We start from the raw sequence: 16,630 nt of genomic DNA on the forward strand, positions 1-16,630 counted from the left end.
TCAAAGTTAGCGGTTTTTCGAAATAGTTAAAAACGTAAAGCAATACTGTTCAGGTAACTAGCATGTGGCAGTTCTGAGATTTTGCGTGAAGAAACTTAATACTTCGCTCTACGCCGCTTTACTCTACGGCTTTTGGGGAATGCGCAATGTCTAGTTGATTTTAGCTATCTTTTTTGTTCTCCTTATGAAGGGCACAAGCTCTTGAAACGTTCCGCGGCTTCTTTTTTTCTGGCAAATATACTCTTAAATTGTCGGTCTCTCATTCTTTTAATCAACTTGCAACAATTGCCAACCACAAAGTCCACAGAATACAAACAATAATAGCAATAACGCAGCGACATGCGATAAATGTAGATAAATGTAGTAAGTAGCGCCATCTACACACATGCACGTGTACTAAATAATCAGAGTTCAAGAAAATAACGAGTGTAGCGCTGCTAAACATTTACAATCAGGAGGTGTTCACGAGAGGGAACGATATCTCTACGATGTTTGCACGTTTCCCTCGATTTTGCCCTATGTAGTGCGTTGATGTAGTGTGTGTCGAACTTCCAAGCAGATTTCCGCCATATTGCTTTGCTGGATTGTTTTGTAGCGTAAAGCTAGTAAAGCCACACTACGCGGGTCACAGCCGATTTTTGCGCGAGTGTGCGCCGCCTGTTTGCGCATGCGCGAGAACCGCGTGACGTCACGAGAGGCGCAGGTACGCAGGTGCGTCGCCTCCTCGCCACAGCCGGTGCGAGCTCCTCGCTGCCGGCGCCGCCGGCGTGCGCTCCTCTCCGACGCGTGACCTCGTGTTTACAACAGTTGCGCCGCGCGCTACTGCGCATGCGCGAGGAGAGTGCGCGGATAAATGATGATCGCGCTCAACATGTAAGCTCTGGTAAGCTAAGGAGAGTCGAGTCGCTGCCACACGGCGCAGAAGACTGGAAAATGTAAATTCTTCCGATCCCGAAGTTGTCGCCTGGCAGTTCGCCGTCGAGCAGCCAAGGCGAAACGTGCGGCCGAAACATCGGAGCTCTTCACGCTACGTATATCCAGGCATAGCAGAGCTAAGCCACTGACAATCTTTTTTCACCTGACGCTACGAAACGCATTCTGGGCGTCGTATTATTTTTCGAGGGCAGCTTTGGCATTGCTAAAGCGACAAGAAAGGGAAGAGACAGGCTTTCGCTTCGTGCTGCCGGTTGTTCGTTCTTCCGGCTAGACGCTGGGGAGGGGAAGTTGGAGAGCGCTTGATTCGCCTGCACTCACTGCACCAGTTCGGCAAAGTTCTGCGGCAGCGGCGGTGCGGCGGGTGTTTACCGCTAGTTCCGGCACTTTGAGCGCAGTTTGGCACTGTCTGCTTCCAAAACGGATGGTCGAGTGCAGGCCTGGTCGTCGCTAGCCTTTGCGATGCCAATGAATTGCAGCCAGCTGTTTACAGCCTACACCAGCGGCAGCCAACATCTCGTATCTCATGAAGAAATGTGCAAACAGCACATCACAATAACATGCTGCCATGAACAAGCCTCGATCCGTTTCTTTGGAGAACTCGAGCAGCGTTCTAGCTTGTCGACGAGTGAAAGTTACTTGAGTCTCTGCCGTTTATCACAACCCGCAAACCATCATCTGCTTCCATGGCGGCTGCAGCTGCACTATTTCAGCACTAACCATGGAGCAGGGGCAGTTTTCCTGTACTAGACTCGCATTTCTTTCAAATGAATGCCGTGGTTCAGAGGGCGCCATGTTCCACCGCTGAAATGAATCCATGTGGTATATAAGTCGGGTACAACTCAAGAACGAAGCAGCACATGCCCATCAAAGAAGACCGCCCAGCCAAGCGCGTCGACAGGTCTCCACAGGTGCGCCGCGACAGCACCGGTGGAGACTGAAGCCGCCACGACCGTCTGTTGCCGAATATGACTCCACCTGTAACATTCAGCGCTTTTGTGCAAAAGACGCTCTCGCGCGGACATATGCGAAAGGTGAGCACCCCAGCCCTTCCCCACCCCTCCCTTCGCTCTCGTTCGCAGGCTTGGCTGCATGCACAGCCACACAAATCGACGTGATTGGCTGGAGAGCTCCCTCTGAGTTGCGTGTGCCGCTTCGGTCCCCTTTTCGGGAACTGGCACAAAGGACCGCCCTCTCCCCTTGCTGCGCGCCCTCCTGCAGGCGGAGTAGACTAGCGCCGCAGGAAAAGGAATTCTCGGAAAATGATTACAAGCACGTTATAAGCGGTGTTTACATGACGGGTTGAGTTGAGGATTTAAGCTGAAAACCGGTTACTGGGTTCATGTAAACACCTAAGAGTCGGTTCCGGGAGTAGAGGGAGCGAGTCCAGTCAACTCCGCTGCAGGGGGTGGGTTGACTCACTCGAGCCCAACAGCAGATAGCACGTAAACCGGTCGGAGTCGGTTTAGTGGAAGGGGAGGTGATAAATGCGAACCTGTTATTCGCTTGCGCCGAAGCGCCTCCGAGGCAGCCGTGCATGCCGCAATCTTCCAGGCTGCCACTGCCCTTTCCCGCGGCGCCGCTCGACGCTTGGTGCCGCTGCTGTTGAACCGGTCGCGACTCGCTGAAATCGAGTTCATGTAAACATGCAGTCAAGTTACAGTCTGCATGTAAACATGCAGACCTTGCTCAACTCGATCTCCTGGCTCGACCCGCCGATGTCGGGTTCATGTAAACGAGGCTATAGTTGCCTGACAATAGACGGTGTGAAAATAGCAGCTGTTCCTTCAGTTTCTAGGCACGCGCGCGTGGACACGCACATACGCGGGCGCACTTTTTCAATCTCTGATCCAACCAAATCGAGGCGCGATGGAAAATTCTGAAGGAAATAAGCAACCTAATGATGCAAACTTGATGCAAGAAAGACGTACGTCTAAAATGAATAAGAGCACGCAGTTGAGGGTCCAAACTAGAGAGGGGAGGGGGTGGCCCTAAGTGCCTACAGAACTAACGCTTTGTAGCCGACCCCCTTTTTTTTGGCAGCGTTCCTGCACACCTAGCCCCCCCCCCCCCCCTTTCTTCGTACAATGTCCATAAAAAAGTCTCGAGTCCGCGTCGTGAATGGTATGCATCTGTATACTACATTTTTGTGAACCTTGGCAAAATTCCATCTAAGTTGATCGGAATTCGTTGCAAGGTGCCGCCGCATGTACGACGAATATTTGCTTCTGAGGTAAACACATTCCGACACCCTGCGGTGCTAACCCTCTCAATAGCAATTTCACGTCTCTTGCGCAATGTCGATTCATCTCAAGGGTAAACAGAAATTGACAATTGCCCACTTCTCTCTGTCATTTTCTTTACCAACCATAGTTTGAAAGGTTGGACAGGCATCCGCTGAGCGTTGACTAAATTGTATAGCTGTCTTTGTTATAGTTTTCTTATCATAGATGCGGTGGCTCAGTGGCTATGGTGCTCGGCTGCTGTCCCGAAAGACGCGGGTTCGATCCCGGTCGCGGCGGTTGAATTTCTTTGGAGGAGAAATTCTAGAGGCCCGTGTACTGTGCGATGTCAGTGCACGTTAAAGAACCCCAGGTGGTCGAAATTTCCGGAGCCCTCCACTACGGCGTCTCTCATAGCCTTAGTCGCTTTGGGACGTTAAACCCCATAAACCAACCAACCTATCATAGATGCAATACCATTTGATAAAAAAATATATTTTTTTCAGCGCTAGAGTTTGCAGGTTACACTCTAGACCAGGAGTGTGTTCCAACTACTACTAATATTACTATGCATCAACAGTGACGAAGTGATTGCACGCGCAAAAGACGAGGAAAGAAGGAAGGACACAAGAAAGGCACCGATCGCAACTATAAGGTTCATTGAAAAAAAGAAACGCTAGAAATATATGCATGGGACATAAACATAAATAATTTGCTTTATATCACACCTTCCTTATTTTTGGCGTCCGCTTTCTCTTTTCGCTTACTTAGTAATTTGCGCTGTGCAATTATGTCGACAATTATCACTAACTGTCCCAAGTTTCCACTGTATCGACGTTGTGCCTTTTGCGATGCGGGCTGGGCAGCATTATTTTTTTTCTTTTTCTTTGCTCCCACTCATATATGTCACGACATTGAAAACAGTAAAGTCTGTAGTCGGGTAAAACTCAAGAACGAAACGGCACATTCCCTCAAAGGAGGCCCTCCATATAGACCTCCTTCACCCCGCGACGTCACGAAGATGCGGTGGCGCTGATGTCAGTAGCGACTTTCGCGCGGTAGGCAAAACAGGTTCCGCCTGCCCGTGCCTACCACAGCTGCCGCAGCTACCGGCGGCTGCATCATGCCTGCGCACTGCAGAAGCAGCATGTACTGACCAGCTGCGGCACTGTTGGGTCCGCGTAGTATCATAAAACGGAAAAGTAAATTAGCCTTAATAGGTTTCTCGCAAATAAATACAGCATTAGGAAATGGGCCGCGGTAGTAAAAGCGCGAAGTCTGGGTGTCGACCGGCGCTGCTAGTCAACGTGCTTCATAGCACGGAAATTGCTGCGCTCATTCACCTGAACAACAGCATGGTAAGCTTAAAATTGCGCAAGGAAAATAAAAGCATGTATGTAGATGGGCACATATTTTTCACCCCACGGCCACCTGGATATAGCGCGCGGCGGGGCTTTGTGGCCGTGATCACCCTGAGCTGGTGTGCGCGGGCGCAGGCAGGGTCACTAACCATCAAAGAGTGCGTTATTTTGTTGATAGCACAGCATGTCTTAACGTGTATAGAAGTTATACGAACGTACAATGGCACGTTTTAGGGCACTTAATATATACTTTAAATTATTTCTTAACATGACCGACATAATTGTTTGATTCTCGTAGAAAGAAGTCTGGTAAGTTGCGACAATCTTGCGCGGTCACGTTAGCAATGCTTATAACAGCGTACTTTAAGTGTGCTAAAATTCACATGCTTTTTATTGCGTCCTTCATGTGTCATAAGCTGCTCCATGAAGTAGTACATGATAGCGAAGCCTGTTTGTAAACAAGCAACCGCAGGCGGGTTACCTACAGAGGCACGTAGCGAGATTGACAGGGGTAAAGGCAATGAAAAAGGTTTTCTTTATTGATGCATGAGATATGTAACCAAATTTCGTGCAAATATAAAATTCCTCGGCTAATTTCAGTAATGCGTTTTATTTTCAGCTATACCTGGTACAGTTATTGGGTAATTATAATTAACACCCTCGTCAAGTCACCCCAGGTCTTGAATAATTAAGTAGAAAGTGCAGAAAATTTTTATGCCAGCATGTTCCCAAAGCCCTTTCTTCTTCTTTTCTTACTTCTTTTTTTTTATATTCTCAGTACTTATGCATGCATAGTCGCATGAAAACTTTTCTTATAAAAATAACTAACATACTACTGCTCCTGTAGCAAAAAAAAATGGAGATTTATTGCGCTGCTCAACGTCTCTCGAATCGTTAGCGACACATAGAATCATTGTATTTCCATTTGTTATAAGTTTACGAAGGGTTGAGTGATGCCAATCGCAGAAAATATGGTAGGTCACAAAATAAACCTTTAAGTTTATTCCCCCATTTATGGCCGCTTCGCTTTAGCTTTGTTCAAAGAAATGCGCCACTGAAATCAACGAAACCTCTGATCCCTCTTCTTCGTAGTGATGCTACCATTGTGGCGCTCCGTCGTCGGAAACCCGCAGAATTTGCGACGTGCCAGGACCATCATAAACCCCATTACCTTACAATTTTTGACGACCACAGATCTAAAAACCGTAATTTTATGAATTTGTACTGAATATTTTGCTATAATTTTTCGTCACCAAACAGAAGACCCAGAGCAAGGAAAGAATGTAATTTTAGGAATCCAACCTTTTCACCAAACCGACCAGTTTAAGAAGGGGAGAAGTCGGCCTGGCTGGTGCCTGATCTGACGGCTAAAAACAGCGGTTACACAAGACAGAGGAGTTCGGGACACAATCGACGCTGTCCCCACTTTTCGCACTGTGCGACACGTGTAAACAGACGGTAAGTGCACGTGGCTCTTCCGAAAAAACGGCAGTGCTTCCCTTACTACTGTCCCGAGGTAAAATTGTTCTGGCTAGTGCAGAGTGTCAAAAACATCATTTTATTCAGTATCTAGGTAGAAACCAACGGCACAAAAGCATTCTAGCCATAGCCTGTGTACTTCAAGGAATACTAAGTTGAAAGCATCAACCATTGTTATGATTCTCAGAAACTCAAAACGCGACTACAAGCCTTGAAAACCGGCGTGCACCACCTCAACCCGAAGCCGCCCGCTGGCCTCTTGCCTACCGCGAGCCCGCTGCGACTGCAGCGCCACCTCGCTTGTTTGCAAACATGGAGGAGGTCTATAGTAACATCGACGGTACAGCTTTCTGTGGCTACTCAGCCAAGGCTAAACAAGAGAGGGAAGCAAACGGTCCTCTGTTCCCGTGGGATCACCCCACCTCTGACGCCGTTTGGACAAAGACGGTACCCTCTTTGCCCCGGCTCTTCAACTTTTTCTCTTCACCCTTCCGGAACCATAGACCGAATAAAGGAAGCCCCACTCGCTTTGGCTTTGGCAAGGGCTGGCAGAGAAAGAAGCATGCGGAACCACCCCAGCCTAGAGCACTGCACGGGCCTCAATCTGAGGCCCGATCCCGGCCCGGGCCCGATACCTGAAGCCCGAGCCCGGCCCAGGCCCGCGGCTTCAAGCCCGGGCCCGGCCCAGGCCCGCTAAATTATCGCTCTAGCGAGCCCGGCCCGGCCCGTGAATCCTCGAGTGAAGCCCAGCCCGGGCCCGGCCCGGCCCGTTTCACAGTTACGCTTGAGATATACTGCTCACTCTGAGCAAGTAGACTGCTACTAGACCGATAAGAAACTGGCCGACAAAGGTTCTGAAAACAGTTTGGTTTGCAGAAAGTTGGTTCTTTTTAACCCAGAGAGAGAGAGAGAGAAATGGACAGAAAGGCAGGGAGGTTAACCAGGCGATGTCCAGTTGGCTACCCTATACTTGGGGAGGGAAACAAAGGGGAAAAAGGAAAAAGAGCGGCAATGAAATGAGTTTTCTAAGTGTCCAGCGACCATCATGTCACGGAGACAGAGGGCGCGCACTGAAAACTTAAAAAATTATGGACGGGAATACAACCCCGAGTCCCTTAAGAATCTCTGGAGTGCTTTCACCGCTTTCCTTTGCGTGGAAGGTTGTGTCCAAGGCCCCAGAACGTTGGACTCTGTTAAAGGACGCGAGTCCAAGCGGTACAGAGTAGCAATTAGGAAAGCGCGCTCTCACTCAAAACGAGGGCAGTCACAAAGGAGGTGTCCGATCGTTTCATCACAACCGCACTGGTCACACGCTGGAGAGTCTGCCATTGAGATGAGATGGGAATAGGCGTTTGTGAACGCCACTGCCAGCCACAGGCGGCACAACAGCTTAGTATCACTGCGGGGGAGGCCGAATGGTATATGATGTTGAAGCAAGAGGTTGAAGTGGTGCGAGCGAGGTGTCCAACCTCCAGGGGCAGACCACGACGCTACAGTCAGGTTTCGGGCGAACAGTTGAAGGTGCCTTGCTGCGTCAGCTCTTGTCAATGGTATGCGTACACTGTTTGTTGTATCGTGAGCCGATCGAGCAGCATCGTCAGCTAAGGCGTTATCAACAATGCCGCTATGGCCTGGTACCCATTGGAAGGTGATTTTATGATCTTGTTCGATTGCCTGGTGGTGTAGATATCGTATCTCCGCTACAAGTTGCTCATGGTCATGGAAGTGATTAAGAGTAGTGCTCGCCATGCCCGTCTTTTGGACAGTGATCTCGTGTTGGTGCGCAAAGATAAACTAGGAAGTTTCGAGAGCCAAATAAAAAGTGCTAGATACGCACGTAACAGCCTACTTTGCATTCCCCTATGATTTTAATCAATGATATTTTGCCGCCCGGAAGTATAAACATTAAAGCTGCCTAGCAAGCAGTGGGATGCCAATTTTAGTGAACGCGATCTCACAGGTTGAACTTATAGCCGAACTGGTCGCCTTTCATCAGAAACGAAATGCTAAAAGACTTGAGTATTTCACGGTGTGTGTTTTGAAGATTATAAGCGTCGTAAACTAATATGTTCGTCCCGAATGCATTTCTAATAGTGTATAGGTATGTTTTGGGATGACGAACGATCAGTGGCCAATTACGACCGGTTGAATTTTACTGGTGAAGCAGAAGATAACGCGCGAACCACGTGATAACTTACAGGGCAAAACACTTGTCATGACAACCAGGCTGAAGAAGCGAGGAGGGATAGAAGTGGTTATGAGACGAGATTTACAAACTGTCGCGAGCTTTTGTGGCTATTTCATTTACGAGACGTTCCGGTCAGCTGATCAAAATGAAAACCAAATACGCTTTACATTGTGAATTTTCTCACACGAGAAAAATATAGCTATAACATAAACGCTATGTTCTTGGGGCTTAAGGGCCGAAGGGAGTCAGGCTGTGAGAGAAACCGAAGCAGAGGGCTCCGGATCATTTCTACCACCTGTGTTTCTTCAACGAGTAGTGACTAAGCCACCGCGGCGTGGAAATAAGGAAATAAATAAATCAAGTAGTAAACCTTAGTTTTTTTTTTTCTCAGCGCGTACTATAACCATAGCTCATCCGTGTTGCTGCTCAAATGCCGCAGTTGTGTACTTCACTCTGCAATAGTGAATGAATAGTCGGACACCAGCTGTCTCTGTACGGACCCAAGCCCGACTCGGGTCCGCCGCTTTAAGCCCGAGCCCGGCCCGGGCCCGCAACTTCAGGCCCGGGCCCGGGCTTTCAGGCCGGCCCGAGCCCGTGCAGTGCACTACCCCAGCCAACACTTCCCCCCACGCACGACGGGGACCCGTATCTCAACATCTCAACCAAAACCAGTCTCGGGTCGCTGGGGGCAGAACGTGTAGACACTTTCTCAGTGATGGATCAGTGTCGTAGCCTGGTGGCAGAATATGAACTACTTGCAAGATGGCGGCACTAACCGCAGGGAGAAAGCGTACTAAGAAGTATGCCTCCTGAAGTGATTAATCGTTCTTATTCTGAATAATGTAGTCACCGTAGTAAAAATAAAGTATCTCAGGCGCCCTCTTATTCCAAGAAAGAGATAGTGAAGCTGCCGGAAACAAAAATGGCACCTTATCAACAACAACCTGGTATATCATAGCTGGACATCTCGAGGTGACAATCTCAACAAGTTTTCTAGCTTGCAGGACATTTAGAGCTAAAAAAGACATCTTGAGAAGGTTCTACAGAGTTAATGATAGATTTTTTGCTTGCAAAACTACAGTATGACGCAGCAAAGAACACGTATTCAAGCTTCAGCGCGCTTGACCCCGAATAGTGAATTGAGCACACGCGAACGTTTGAAAGCTTCTGGACCAAATATAAAAAGCGGTGTAGCAATTTCGACTTAAACTCACAAACCAACTCTAAATCAAGTTGCTGCTCATTTTTAAACGTACTCGAACAAAGCAAGCCTCTATGACTAAAAGTTTGTTCTGGGAACCACACTCCTTGCCTTACACCCATTGATATTATCCGGATGTACTATTTTGTACCGATACCATTTTGTACGATACTATATTGTACCGGCCCGCCGGACTATTATAATTTGTATGTTAGTTTGTCATGTAGTAGGGGGCTGAGGCCCTGTCAGGCAACATTGTGCCTTTAGCCTCAGCCCCTTCTTAGGCAAACGTCTAAGAAACAAATAAAAAGAAAGAAAGAAAGATATTGCACGCCATGCAGTGGCCCTGCGTTTTGGGAATACGAACTTACTTCGGGCTACAACTCCAAGAAACCCGTCATTTACTTGCAACTCGGACTTAGGTATAGAGCAAATAACCGTGCATACTATGCGTAAATGCCTACTTACTGCCCAAATCCTAGCCGCCATTTGTGTCAGTGCTTTTCTCGTCCGTGCGTGCCCTGGCATGTTCGAATGATGCTGCAACCTGTTCTCTCCATCAGGGTGTGTTTGAGGGAGCTAACATCGTAACGTGAAAGCGCATAGTCAAGTGAAATTTTTTAAAAAGTTGTAGGCTTCATTTTAAGCTGAAAAAAACAAGAAACCACGCTACAGTTACTTTGAACAAGTGGACATTTCAGAACAAGCTGTAAAACTTTTACACCGAAAACTTTGGCTAAACGTACTGGTAAAAGGAGAACTAATTTCACTTTGATTGTCAAACCAGCCGTAGTTAAATGATGTTTTGACCTGTTCAAGACGATTGCCTACAACCATGGCCTGGTCGAATTATTTTAGAACGCGTTGTGGTTTCTCGAAAGTTGGTACAAGTTGGCTGAAGCGCTCTGTATATCATATGCTACAAAAATTGCTTAAGTGAAGCTGTACTTTTGGCATTTCAGGGAACTACATCAGCCCTGCTCTTCAGAAGACTTCAGCTTCACTGCACTGAAAGCATGGTTGCCTGTTGCAGCCGTTTGTGCCTGGAACACTGACTGCTCAAAGTTTATGTTTGATTAAATTGAGTGATCACAAGCTCCTGGATTGTGCAAAAACTTCTGGCCCCTGTGCGCAAAAACTGATTTATCATTTGAAAGCGGCGACAGAAATGTTCTCTAGGCCATAACTACGCCAAAGCTGTTCCTAACAAATTTTTTGCGACACTATGGTAACGCTACAGCAGCCATAACTTGTACAGTATTTTTTCTCAGTGCACAAATATTCGCAAATTGGTTGTTTTACTTCTAGAGCATACTATAATTCCGACTGCTACCCCCGTTGACACTTACATGTGTGTTCGGACCCAGATATTTGGTCCAATATACTCATTCTGGCTGACTCTTACATCAAGTGATTATATATTCAATACAGAAGAGATGAGGCTTGGGCATGTTGGTATGACATACTTAAGGGAAATAAATAGCGCACAAGAGAAGACGGGACAAGCGAGGAGACACAGACAAGCGCTAACTTTCAACAGACGGTTTATTGCAAAATCGGGAGCATATATACACATGTCCAGAAAGGCAACAAAGAAAAGGATCGAAGATAACATCATCTTGTTAATGTTATCTTCGATCCTTTTCTTTGTTGCCTTTCTGGACATAGCCGCCGCGGTGGCTCAGTGGTTATGGTGCTCGGCTGCTGACCCGAAAGACGCGGGTTCGATCCCGGCTGCGGCGGTTGAATTTCTTTGGAGGAGAAATTCCAGAGGCCCGTGTACTGTGCGATGTCAGTGCACGTTAAAGAACCCCGGGTGGTCGAAACTTCCGGAGCCCTCCACTACGGCGTCTCTCATGGCCTTAGTCGCTTTGGGACGTTAAACCCCATAAAACCAAACCAAACCTTTCTGGACATGTGTATATATGCTCCCGATTTTGCAATAAACCTTCTGCTGAAAGTTAGCGCTTGTCTGTGTCTCCTCGCTTGTCCCGTCTTCTCTTGTGCGCTATTTATTTTCCTTAAATATTCAATACAGTCAAAAAGTAGTGTTCTAATCAAGAGTTATGTGTCTGAAGTCTCAATGTGTTTCTTCTCTGCACTGCTTGTCTGCTAAAAATATGAACGAATTTATAGCACGCCGAAATCACTCTCGTTATTGTAATCAACGAAATGTGTGCCTGTGTGATGACTGCACTTGTTATAATCAAGGAAAATGAAGTCAGTGTCGTATTCGCTGGCACATCATTCGCACGGTGTGTGCAGTTTTTGCAGAGTAGGGGAATTCCCATTAGCAAGAGGGTTTCAAGTATATCTGGTCAGCTCTCCACTTCCTTGTCCTTATTGCCGTATTTACAAGCGTAATTAGCGCACTAACTTAATGAACGCACCCCCTACTTTTGCTGTCAAAAAGTACAATTTTTCTAAATATTTACCCCGCTTTATAAGCAACCCCCTTCCTAAAAAATTACCGATTTTTTTTCGGGAAAAAAAGTACTTTAATTATACGTGAATTTGTAGTACACATATGCTCTGGCGATACCTCGTAAAACTCGTAAAAGCAAAAGCAGAAAGTAAAAAAACAGGAACAAGGCAGCTACGGAACTATTCGTCATCGTCTGTTGTTTACTGCTTGTGATGACCTACATGAGCGAATACGCTGGGCCGAAAGAAAGCCATTTGTTCCAAGAGGAGCTTTCCTCTGTTCTGCCAACCCTCAGAGCTTGAAGATAGTGAGCCCGTCCCACATCCAGCCCTCTACTGCGAATCATGCGGTGAGCTGTTCTACACGCAAGACCTCTTGGAGAAGCACCGGCAGCAGAAGCATCCCGAGAGCCCACAGGGGAAGTACTGCTGTGCCTACTGCCCGTATTCCAGCGATGACAAGTAAGTCAAAGTTTGAACGTTTATCTCCTTTTAGCGTTGGTCATACACAGACACACCCAAGCAACGTGGGTTTTTGAGGACGTTGATTCTGGAATTCGAAGAACAATAAAATCAGAAGGTGGGGAGAGGAGGTGAGTTCTCCTATAGACAGCTGTGCAGTCAAGCAAGGTCGAGCGATTTTCCGTAAAAGCATCCGCCATGTTTCTGTGCGATTCAGAGAAGACAGCTGTGAGGCGTTTCGTGGTTTGGACCTGTGGAGGACATGTCGACGAGGCGCTGTACGAATAGAGGACACGCTTCACCCTGTGGTCACAGCAGGCCTGCAGAATTTCAGTGGTGTCCTCGGATCTTTACCCGCCTTATCCTTATGTATCAGGCACACACTAATTGCACCACACATTGCTGCCACCATGAGAATAGATGAAGGGTATATCGGAAGAGGTGTCAGGGATGGACACCAAAGGGAAGAGCGCACGCGGACGACCAAAGGGGATATTGAGAGAACTTGAAGATAGATCTTCGGTAGAAGAAGTTGTCAGTGGAGTCAGTCCAGGACAGGAAGATGTGGAGGTCACTGGTAAACGGCGACCCCACATAACCGGGGTAATATGGGAGTAATTATACTCATTGACATCCCCCTGAGCGCAGTCATACGGCTACAAAGGAAAGCTGTACAGCTTTCTCAGACACTTCGTAGTTAAAGAAAAATTCGTCTTGGTCCGGGGTTCGAACCCGGGACCACCACTTCACCGGAGCAGTCTCTACCAATTGAGCTAACCGGAACGGCAAGCTTATGGTAGGGCGAGAGCGAATTGATCCATAACTCGAAGTGGGAACTGTGGGGGATTCCCCTAAACATTGGCCAACACAGTTCCCACTTCGAGTTATTGATCAATTCCATCTTGGGGGATTCCCCTAAGCGCATTTGACCATAAACTAGGTAAGCGCGAAGAAGATTGCTACCCCACCAGGTGGTGTGATTAAGTTGGCTGGACTGTTTAATGCATGAAATCAGTTTAACGGTTTCATTTTGACTGCCGTGCCCGCTCTCCTGCCGTCCAGTCTCCACTTTCCGTGTGTCTGCTCAATCCCCCCCCCCCCCTCTCTTGTACATCTACTCAGTTGCAGCTGTCCAAAGGTCAGTTTACCCCCGCTTTGCTCCTGTGTTTATCCTGTGCACAGATACCCTTTGCGGACTTCGAACGTCGTGCAACGGGTCACCGTCCCTCACAAAGCTAGCAATGCAGTCGATTAGCTGCAGTGGGAGCCCACCCCACTGAGCTCGCGTGGATGAATAAGTACAGTACCCATGTATTTCTAAGGGTGCACGGCAGCGCCATGTGGCTTGCCCCGCGCATCCACCAGTTGTCACAAACCAGCAGAAGCCTGTAGACAGACGCAAAGGTAAACCCGAGAATTTAATCTCCCAGCCTGCTGATGATGACGTCCTTAGGCTTAATGGCACATACCCACGGCGGTGGATTGGCCAGGGTACTCTAGAACAGCACTCCTCACGCGCTGTAGTGACCGCTTCGCCTTCTTTACGGCTGGGTACGTGGCAATAGCCTCGAAATACACATGAACTTCAATAAGAGCTCAGTTAAAGGAAGCACACGAGAAGATGCCCCGCTGCATAAAGGAATGTTCCACTTCATTTCACACAGTCCAGTAAACAAGGCTTAGCACTGATTATCTTGCAAACTTTCTCTCCTTTGTCCCGTTCTCGGAACTGTCGGGTCAGAAGCGTACATATTGTCCTCGTTTTCTCCCCGCCCACCCAGGGCATGCGTCTCCAGGCACGAGAAGACTCACACGGGCGAGTGGCCCTTCGTGTGCCAGTTCTGCCACAAGGAATTCACCCTGCGCGGTAACCTCGCCCGCCACTTGCTGAACCACTCGGGGGAGAGGCCGCACGAGTGCCCCGACTGTGGCCAGCGCTTCACCATGGGGTCCAGCCTGGCGCATCACCGAAGATGGCACGCGGTAGACAGCGTACCCTCGCACGTGTGTCCCCGCTGCGGGAAGGAGTTCTCTCGGGGAAGTAGCCTCAACCGGCACCTCCTATTGCACACCGGTGTCAAGCCCCATGCGTGCTCGCAGTGCGGGAAGAAGTTCACGCGACGCAGTGACGCCATGAAGCACGAGAGAGGATCGTGCACGGCCGCGGCTACCCGCACGGCTACGAGCGAGGCTAATGAAACGTGGCCCACATGAAAAACAAGGGCCGCTCCGGGCACGGCACCGGCGGCACATTAAAGGGGCCCTGAAACACCTTCCGATGACAGCACATCAACACGCTCAATCACTGCATTGTGTTGTCGTGAACACCTGAGCCAAGTGATACACTTCTACACGCAGCAGGCGACCCACAATCACGCACGAAAGTTGGCGAGCCCTTCCCGGCGAAGTTTTCATGCTCGCACCCTCCTCCGTCGCTCGCACCTCCCTGTACAAATTGAGAGGTGGCTATTGGTTAGATTCTTTCAGACGTCACGCAGCCGCCATGGCCGCGGCCGATAAGCCGCGTAGTTCCGGCGGGTCAGGAAGCTCCGCCCCCCGGGGGTGGGGCCGGCGGAGGAGCGCCGACCTTCCAGCGTGCAAAAAGTGACGAGAGGAGAGGGAAAGAAGCGAATACGCTGAAATTCAAGTTTTTACCACAGATAACTCAGCTTATACAAAGCGCATTAAAAAATTCTTGTTGGACAATTCGCGAAGCAGCGTTCTTTAACATCCCAGGCATATCGCAACGTTATTAAAGCCCCTTTCAGAGCCCCTTTAAGCCAGGTACACGGTAGTCCACATCCAAATCAAACACAGTTCCGTGCGGCCAGCGAGGCCAGCTAGCGTAGTGTGCTTGCTGGCCATCGAGGCACCTTTACCTATAGTTATAGCTTTGGCGCAGCGACGCTAAAGCTTACACTGTATCACATAACATGGGCATGTCAAACAGCCGACGTCGTTCAATTATACCAAACCCAAGTGCGGAGCAATGGGAGGGTATACTCTTCAGCGACTGCCGCGATGACCAGATCGGTCTGATACGGCGAGCTCAGCTGACGGCAGCAACCAGCGGAGCCCTGGAATAGGGGCAATCGACCGTTGCGGAGATGGACTCACCTGAACCGCATAAAAGCATTTGCGCTAGAGCTAAATAAAGTTATCCTATTCTATCCGTCGCGCTTCTTAGTTCTGGAGGCCGCCGCATAGCGGCGCCGCAACGCCAATCAGCTTCAGGCTCCTCTTTTTTTTTTTTTTTGTAGCGATAGCTACACTACTCTAGCTAAGCCAGCCACTTCGCCTCTTCAGCATGGTCGCACTTTCGCCGTGGTTGCTCCTCGGCCACCCCGCCGCGGTGGCTCAGTGGTAAGGCGCCCGTCTACCGAGCCGGAGTACCCGGGTTCGAACCCAACCGCGGCGGCCGCGTTTCGATGGAGGCGAAACGCAAGAGGCGCCCGTGTGCTGTGATGATGATGATGATGATGAAAACTTTATTTGTAACAAGGGAGTTTTGGACACGTCGGTCCTTGGGCCCCCGCACGGCCCCACTGCAGTCAAACGTTCATGTCCCGGAGGCTCATGACGCTGGCAGCCCGGCCGGTGGCGATGTCTTGCTTGGCCGGGTCCTCGGAGCGCAGTAGGGTATCCCAAGCCTCCCAAGTGGTAAGGTGCTCCAGACCCCGCAGGGGAGGATCCGCCGGGCAGAGGAAAATAATATGGTCGAAAGTGGCTTTGGGGTGGTGGCAGAGGGTACAGGAAGGGCTCGTGTGGACTGAGTGATATCGCGAGCGTATATAAGGGGAGGGCAAAGTGCGTGTTTGGAGCCGCCTCCAAAGTGTCTGATGGTAATTGTCGAGAGAAGGATGAGGTGGGGGGTAGAGCCGACGCTCGGCTTTGCAGGCCTGCGTCATTTCACTGAATGAGTGCATGCGCTCCCGCGAGAACCCCAGGTCGGAGGCCGCCGGTGCCCGGCTGAGAGAAGCTCGGGCTAAAGCGTTGGCGGTCTCGTTTCCGGGATTCCCGGAGTGGGCAGTCACCCATATCAGCTCCACATGGCGGGGCGGGTGCGCGGCGAGGGAGTCCGATGTCAGTGCACATTAAAGATCCCCAGGTGGCCCAAATTATTCCGGAGACCTCCACTATGGCACCTCTTTCTCTCTTTCTTCTTTCACTCGTACCTTCCTCCCTCCTCTTACGGCGCGGTTCAGGTGTCCGCCGATATATGTGAGACAGATACTGCGCCATTTCCTTTCCTCAAAAACCAAGCCGTTGCCTAGCAGCCGCCGCGGTGGACACCCGAACCGCACCGTACAGGAAGGAAGTGGGAGAGAAAGAAGAAGGAGAAAGGGGGCCCGTAATTAAG

At 49.4% G+C, this 16,630-nt stretch overlaps 1 protein-coding gene across 1 annotated transcript; it reads left to right on the forward strand.

Moving 5' to 3' along the window:
- Window positions 1-7,621: 7,621 nt before the first annotated feature.
- On the forward strand, window positions 7,622-15,532 carry LOC149330621 (uncharacterized). The gene is made up of 3 exons (XM_089559463.1): window positions 7,622-7,643; window positions 12,036-12,270; window positions 14,052-15,532. Exons 1-3 carry the CDS (start codon window positions 7,622-7,624, stop codon window positions 14,482-14,484), a joined length of 690 nt encoding a protein of 229 aa, XP_089415589.1. The 3' UTR covers window positions 14,485-15,532.
- The last annotated feature ends 1,098 nt before the right edge of the window (window positions 15,533-16,630 follow it).

Source organism: Amblyomma mixtum, chromosome 9, assembly GCF_055824585.1.
Source record: "Amblyomma mixtum isolate Tamu chromosome 9, ASM5582458v1, whole genome shotgun sequence".
Taxonomy (NCBI): domain Eukaryota; kingdom Metazoa; phylum Arthropoda; class Arachnida; order Ixodida; family Ixodidae; genus Amblyomma; species Amblyomma mixtum.

Bases quoted from the DNA above. Each gene is read 5' to 3' on its own strand.
- LOC149330621 (XM_089559463.1), top strand. From the start codon at position 7,622: ATGGCCTGGTACCCATTGGAAG. The intron at 7,644-12,035 runs GTGATTTTATGA...GACCTACATGAG, and splicing joins GGCCTGGTACCCATTGGAAG to CGAATACGCTGGGCCGAAAG. The intron at 12,271-14,051 runs GTAAGTCAAAGT...CCGCCCACCCAG, and splicing joins CCGTATTCCAGCGATGACAA to GGCATGCGTCTCCAGGCACG.